The sequence below is a fragment of the Myotis davidii genome, unplaced genomic scaffold (genome assembly GCF_000327345.1).
Source record: "Myotis davidii unplaced genomic scaffold, ASM32734v1 scaffold1453, whole genome shotgun sequence".
Classification (NCBI taxonomy): domain Eukaryota; kingdom Metazoa; phylum Chordata; class Mammalia; order Chiroptera; family Vespertilionidae; genus Myotis; species Myotis davidii.
Window position 1 is genome coordinate 392,368 of NW_006284441.1, and position 7,438 is coordinate 399,805.

At 56.6% G+C, this 7,438-nt stretch overlaps 1 protein-coding gene across 1 annotated transcript in view; it reads right to left on the bottom strand.

The window, feature by feature from the left end:
• Positions 1-587: 587 nt before the first annotated feature.
• The window catches only part of DBNDD1 (dysbindin (dystrobrevin binding protein 1) domain containing 1), a 12,122-nt gene continuing 5,271 nt past the window's right edge, over positions 588-7,438 (bottom strand). The window contains exons 2-4 of the mRNA XM_015572044.1: positions 3,196-3,362; positions 2,744-2,884; positions 588-1,882 (exon numbers count right to left, since the gene is read on the bottom strand). Coding sequence (XP_015427530.1) covers positions 1,725-1,882; positions 2,744-2,884; positions 3,196-3,362 — 466 coding nt within the window. The 3' untranslated portion in view covers positions 588-1,724. The remainder of the gene's footprint in view (positions 1,883-2,743; positions 2,885-3,195; positions 3,363-7,438) is intronic.

Here is a 7,438-nt window from a genome sequence, read left to right on the forward strand (position 1 = left end):
ATTATTATAGAAGATTGGCAGTTGAGGTGTCCAGAGCCTGGAGCGTAGCGCCTCTTCCCGGGGTTGCGGGCCCAGCACCTGGCACCCCTACTGCTGCACCCTCCCTCTCCTCTCTGGGCCATCGCGCCCGCCCCCCTCCCCATGAGCTCGTTGTCAGCTCCTGGGCCTGTGCACAGGACACCTGGCCAGGGGCTCAGGGTTTGAGGAACCACCTGCCATGCACTTGGCGCCTGTTCTCAGCACCCTTGATTCACAGGTGAATCCAATGGCTGGGGCTTCAGCCTCCTGGTGGCCTCTGCTCACAAGTCGGGCCATCCCTGCTGGCTGCCTTCCGGTGAGGACCTGCTGCTCTGGGCCTGGAGCTCCTGGAAACCTGCTGTTGGCTGGGGGAGGCTCACACAGGAGTGCCAGGATCTTCACTGTAATGACTAAAGGTCCAGGGCTCTTGTCACTGACGGGTGATCCAAATAAGCCGCCCTGAGTGCAGCACAGCAGGCCCCAGGGGCTTAGGCTGGAGAAAACGGAGCCCCTGGCTCGCACCCTCCCCGCACCGCACTGTGGGACGGCTACAAAGGAAGAGACTGTGGTTGGGCCTTAGGGCTTAGGACGGGTGATGTTTTAATGCCGCTTCTGTAATCAGCTCCACAGCATCAGGAAGGATGGATGTGTGTTGGGGGAGACCGGGGGTGGTGCAGGCAGGCCACCCTTACAGGATTGGGTTTTAAGGGGCATTCTTGACTGTGCCTGGTCAGTCAATGTCCCCGTGTTGTTGCTCATCATGTGGCAGGAGAGGGAGTCTCCTGCCCCTACGTGGAAGGCAACCACCTGCATTTCTCAGGCCAATTTGCCTGGGGGACCTTCCTCCAGCCAAGCACAGTGGGCCCATTGCCCAGGGCTCCTGTGGAGGAGCACATTTCAGTGGGGTGTCAGTGGGGAACAGATCAGGGCAGGTTTCCATGGGAACAAAAAGCAAGCTCACACATTTATTTTAAAACCAATCTTGGACTTGCAGTCAGACCAGAAGCCTGTCTTGTCCTTTAGCACATAAAAAGCAGTTTTGGGAGCAGCTGAGCCTGGTGGCCTGGTTTGGGGGCCAGGGGCTGTGCCCATGTTCTCCCACACCTCCAACCCCCTTGGGCCAGGATGTGCATCGATAGGGTATGGGGACCGCATGGGCAAGGGACTGGAAGAAGGTGGCCCACCCCCAAGCAGTCTGAGACAGTCGTGCCATATTTGGTGTTCTGAGCTAAGGAGGGTGGGCCTGCTGTCTTGCAGGGACCAGGACGAGCAGGGTCTTAGGGCCTGGGAGGAACCCCATTGCTGGCATTGCTCCCTGGGTGGCTGGAAGGGGACAGGATTGAAATATAGGTGGAAATGTTCAGGATTGACTCTTCCACCCACGTATTTGGCTAGACCCCAGGGGCTTTGCAGAGCGGCAGTCATCTGCTCAGATCCCCCCGTCAGCCAGCATCCACTCGGGAACCTTGTGACAGATGAGAGCACCAGTCCTGTGGACAGAAGGTTCCAGAAGGCCCAGTCCACTCCTGTCTCATCCCCGGGCATTGTCAGCCCTGATGCAGGGACCAGGAAGGAATTGGACATCAGGCCTCTGGACTGTGCTTGTGCTGGTGCCTTGGGACCCTGACCTGGAGCCATGTGGGTGGGCAGAGTGTCCACGGAGCCGAGCATCACATTTCCTCTGCCGGGTCGCGGGGCCGCCTGGCCTAGTTCTCCTGGGGCCTCTCCACAGTGAGAAACGTGTCCACAATCGCTGGCTGCCGCTCAGGGTCGCCGAGGTGCTGCTTCTCGCGGTTCTGCTCTGCCCTGGTCCGAGTCCAGGATGGGGACCGCAGACAGCTGGCCCGGGGCAGTGGGTGCAGGCCTGGTGGGAACACGGGTAGGGTCAGCATGGCCTGGGGTCCTGCGTCTCTCCTGAAGATACTGGGCTGGGCCCTTGTGTGCTTCCCAACACAGTGTCGGCCACACATTGGGGTCCCCTGGGCACTTAGAAAATGTGAGCGCCAGCAACGAGGACGTGTGGGTCTGAACCCCCGACCCCGGGCCCGCCTGCATGTGGTTTGAGCAGGGAGAGAGGAATGTCCCTGGTCCCACTCACCCCACTGGCTGCCTTGCTGTTTCTGAGGCTTTGGTGTCTTGGGCCCAGGACAACACTTCCTTGGGAACCAAAGTGGACACCACGTCAGGCTGCGCTGAGGTGGGGCCAGGTTGGGTGAATGGCACCTCCTCTGTGTTCAGCTTAACTTGTGACTTTTTTAGATTGTTTTTTTAATCCTCACCTGAGGACATGCTCATTCATTTTAGAGGGGAAGGGAGAGAGAGAAACATTGATCAGCTGTCTCTCTCATCCGCCCCAACCAGGCTGGGGATCGAACTCGCAACCTAGGTATGTACCCTGATCATGAAGAAAATGGTGACCCTTTCGTGTGCTCCAGGCAACTGAGCTCCAACCAATGGGGCTTAACTAGTGAGCATTTAGTAAATGCTTCCTTCAGTGGGTCTGTGCCTTTGGCCTTTGGTGGTGTTTGAAAAGCAGAACTGAGGAGGGGTAGCAGGAAGATATGTAGAAGGCAGAAATGTTGAATAAAATGGTGCTGTGGTGGCAAACACTTAAACACAATCGAGATAAGCTTATTTTTAAAAACGGATTTCAGGGAGCAGTGTTTAGTGGTCTCGGGCCCCAGGACCTCCCCCAATGCCCATCGTGTGCCAGTGCCAGCCTCACCTGCTGGTGATTCACCCGTCAGGTTCTCATCATCGGAGTCAGCAAAGACCTCGGCCAGTTCCTGGTCGGACATGTCGGTCAGCTCGGTGAGGTCCAGGAGGTCAAAGTGCACCTCGAGGGAGGACACACTGCTGAGTGGCTCTGGGGGCAGGGGGCGTGTCACTGGCGCAGTCGTCCGTGAGACCCCCTGCCCCCATGAGGCCCAGGGGAGACCCAGAGCTCTGAGTAAAGCCCAGCATGGCCCCCAACTCTGCTCCCCACACTCAGGACCAAACGCCTTCTGCGGAGCCCCAATTATAGATGCTACAGCTGAGGCCCACCGAGCCAAAAGCTTGAAAAGCTCAGTGCTCGCCACACTGGGGGAATGTTTGGACAGGATGTGGCCCCTGGTCCCCACTCCCCGTGGGTCACAGGTCCCCATTGAACATGCCAGGCAGCTCCCCTGTACTTACGCCTCCGTTCTGTGACCTGCAGGAGCCCTGGTGCTGGTATTGGGACTCCCACCTCCTCCTGCTCGGCCACAGGCAAGTGGCCGCTGTCCCCTGTCCCAAGGGCCGGGGCATCCAGGGCAGCCAGTGGCACCTCAATCTCCTTAACTATTTCTGCAAAAGACAGAATGCTTTACCCGCAGGACACAGGCAGGAGGACTTGAGAAGTTGCCTCATGGGTGCTGGGCAGTGAGCAGGGTGCTCAGGGTCGCCTTGGGCCAGGACCCCAGACGAGGTGGGGGCTTCTCTGAGGAGGCTCCTCGTTTTCCATATTTAAGTTTGTTGTGAGGTGAGGGCAGGAGGCCCCTTGAGGGCGGTGCTTGGTGGAGGTGGGACCGCAGGAACACAAGCTCCCACATGTCCCCTGGGACCCCACAACCAAGCAGGTAGACTCCAGGGACCGACCCGGGGGCCCCCAGCAGGGCTCTGCGATGCCTCGGGTGGATGCCAGAGTCAGAGTGGATGAAGCCCCAGGAGCAGCTGCGGCCGTCGCGACGAGGGGCCCTGCTGGGGCTCTCGGTGCCAACAGCTGCCTGTGAGGGTGGGCCTGTCCTCCCCACTGTGGTCAGCAGTCTGGACGCCACCATGTGGGACATGTGGGTCTGGAGGGTCCCGGCTTACAGCTGCAGAGCTGGGCGGTGCGCCTTGCCTCAGGACGGGTACCACCTGTCCTGGATGGGGCTGAGGGAAGGTGTACCTGCTGCCTGCGGGCGGCCTGTCCAGTTTGGCACCCTACTGCCCTCACGTGGGCAGGCCAGGCTGGACAGGCTCGAGATCCGGTTTCTATCTCTGGAGCCTCTGAGCATCCTTAGAGGGTAGAGTTACACCCACCCCTGTCCTGGCCCCCACAGCCTGGCAAGGACACCTTCCCGCCCAGAGGCCACAAGAGATGAGATTCGGATGCTGCTCTGTGCTGGGCCAAGAAGCCCTTGGGGGCCTTGGTCTGCAGGACACTTTGCTTTGTGTCCTCAAGGGGAGGGTGGCATCGGGTGTAAGTGTCCTGGGGCCTGTCACACTGAGACACTTCCACACCTGGCCTGTGGGGGGTGACTGGGCTGGAGCCTCTGGCATGATAACTAGTGACAGTACCTCTCGGTTTTCAGACTTGCTCTGTGCCAGGCACTGCCCAGTGCTCTGCTCTCTAACTGGACGTCACAACCAGCCATGAGGGCGGAGTGCTGAGCGCTGTGTTTTAGAGAGTGGCTCAGCTCCCTGCAGGCACCACAGGGGGGACCATGGAGTCTGAGCTCTCGGCCTCCATTCCCAGGTCATGGTGCAGGGCTGGGCGCAGGGGCGGAGGAGGGAGGAGACCCCTGCCTGTACCCGCAGGGAAGCTGGAATATGTTTCCTGGGCCCTCCACAGGCGGAAGCGGACTTCTGAACAATGGAAGGATAGAGGCAGGGGTCTGCTCACAGCTGCCCTGTCCCTCGGTTGCTGGGTGGGATCCTCTTCTAGCAAGAAAGCATCCATTCATTCATTCTTCAACCCAACAAAGGTTTCCTGAGTGCACACTCTGTGGCGGGGCCATAGCATGAACCAAGTGGATGATCCCACCCTCGAGAACAGGCAGTTCTGTTGGGGGCAGGGGTCTGAAGGTGGGCGGGAGCTGCGTCACATCTGAGGGGACAGGGCGAGGCCCAGGGGACAGGGGTGGGGTACACCCCGTAGATGCTGACTGCTACTCCGAGGTTGCGAGCTGTGCAGTGCTGGAGGGTCTGTGCTGAGGGGGGCGCCTGCTAGTTGCACCTTTAAGGGCCGCAGTCCAGGTGGGAAGGATGAAGACGACAGGGGCTAAGATGGGGGCTGGGGGGACCCAGCAGGACCCAACCAAAGAGCACACTCCTGGCCCATCTAGCAGGGAAGGGGGACTGGGAGCATCCACGTGCCTCTTTACAGAGAGAGGGAGGCAGGAGCCTCGGACAGCTCCTGGGACAGACTCCACAAGCACCGTGGCCTGTGGCACTGACTGTAAGAAGCACATTTTACAAAATTCCAACATCCCAGAAACAGCAAAGTGTCTGTGTGCTGTGGAGTCAATGGCATATAGTGTGTGGCTGGTCTTTTGAGTCATTTTCATCGCCTTTTGGCAGTGCCTGGTCTCTGTAAATCCTGGTGCCCTGATCTGTCTCAAAGCTGTGGGGGAAGAAGATGTAGCTTCTGGTTCAACGACACTGGTTCTGGGCTAGAAGAATGTGAGGAAAAGGGAGATGAAGAGTCGATGTGCCACTGCAGATGCCAGGGACAGAGCAGCCCAGGAAGGTCAGGGTTGATCTTGTCAGGTAAAGCATGTGGCCATGATGCAAGACAGTGCAGCTGTTAAGTGCGGAATCACTGCACAGTCCACCCATTCCACTCCGATGCTTAAACCCGAGAGAACCAAAGCACATGTGCACACAAACACTGTACGCAAATGTTCACAGCAGCACTGAGCGTCACAAAAGGCAAAAGTGAAAGCAAACCCAAATGTCCATCAGTGGATGATGGATACACAGAATGGGGTCCATCCATCACTGGATACTACTCAGCCACAGAAAGGAACGGCGCTCTGACACCGGCTATAACGTGGATGAACCTTGAAAACATGGTGAGTGCGAGAAGCCAGACACAAAAAGGCCACATGTTATGGCACCATTTATGCAGATGTCCGGAACAGGCAAATCCATGGAGTAGAAAGGTAAATCAGAGAAGACACAGAGTAGGTTGGTGGGTGGGGTGTGTGTGGAAGGTGGAGTAACTGCTGATGTGTACAGGGTTTCTTTCCTGAAAAGCTAAAATTAGACGTTGGTGATGGTTGTATAACTTTGTGAATACAGATGCTCCCTAACTTAGGATGGGATTATACCCTGATAAACTTGTCGTAAGTTGAAAATATTTTAAGTGTCCCTAGCCAGTGTGGCTCATTGGGTAGAGCATCAGCCTGTGGACTGAAGGGTCCTGGGTTTGATTCTGGTCAGGGGCATGTACCTCAGTTGCAGGCTCCTGGCCCTGGTCGGGGGCATGTGGGAGGCAACCAATTGATGTGTCTCTCTCACATGGGTGATTCCTACCTTCCACTCTCTAAAAATCAATGGAAAAAATATCCTCGGGTGAGGATTAAAAAAGAAAAGAAAGTATTGTAATTAAAAAATGCATTTAAGACTCCTAATGTACTGAATATCATAGCTTAGTCCAGACACCTCAAATGTGCTCAGAAGACCATGTACATTAGCCGACAGCTGCCCAGCACCACAAGAGACAGTAGCATATCCCTAGTCTGGAAAAGACCAAAACTGAACATTCAAAGTACAGTTTCCACTGGATCCTTATCACTGATTGCCATCGTAAAGTAAAAAAAACATTAAGTTGAACCATCTTAAGTTCAACTTAAGTACTAACAATACTAAATTGGAAACTGTAAAAGGCTAAATTTTAGGACATGTGACTTATATCTCAATTTTTGAAATCGTCAATGGAAACAAAGGAGCTGCCCCCTGGTGGTCAGGACCCTCCCACAGCCATCCTCCTGCAGCTGGCCAATCTCCCATGGTCTCTCCCTCCAGGACTGGATGAGATGGCCCCGATCGCAGGCCAGGCTGAGACCCCATCTGTGCACGAATCCATGCACCAGGCCTCTAGTAGTTAATAAGAGGCTCTCTGATGGATCAGTCTGATCTCTGGAGGACAAAGGGACACATGTCCCACAGGTCAGACCCACTGCTCTTCCTGGGGCAGAGCAGAGCAGGGTCATCCCTGGCAGGCGTGGGCAGGATGGTTGGCAGCCTGATGGAGCCACAAGCGGGGGTCACGCAGGCCAGGGCAGAGGCCAGCAGATGTTTCTGATGCCCAGGACACTCCCTGTGGGGAGGCTGAAGTCAGGGTGCCACATTCTGCCCCCTCCCCCAGGGCTGATTGCTAATGTGAGTAGAGTGGATAGGGTTACCTTGTGCTATGCCGCTGACCTATTTTTCAGCACAACTGTGCTGAGAACGGCCCAAATTTCAAGTTCCCTTCTGTGTGTCCAGGGCCTTGCCCCAGCATCAACGAGGAGGCTCTCTGCGCGCACCCAGGAGCACACGCAGTAATGAAATGAATAAAAGAATGCCATAAAGAAGGCTGCAGCGAGGGAGAGATGTCACAGAAGTGGGGCACCGGCACCCTATTTCCCCAGCCCTGGTCCCTAGACTCAGTGCCCCTCCTCCTCACCCTGTCCAGGCTCAGCCTCTCTCT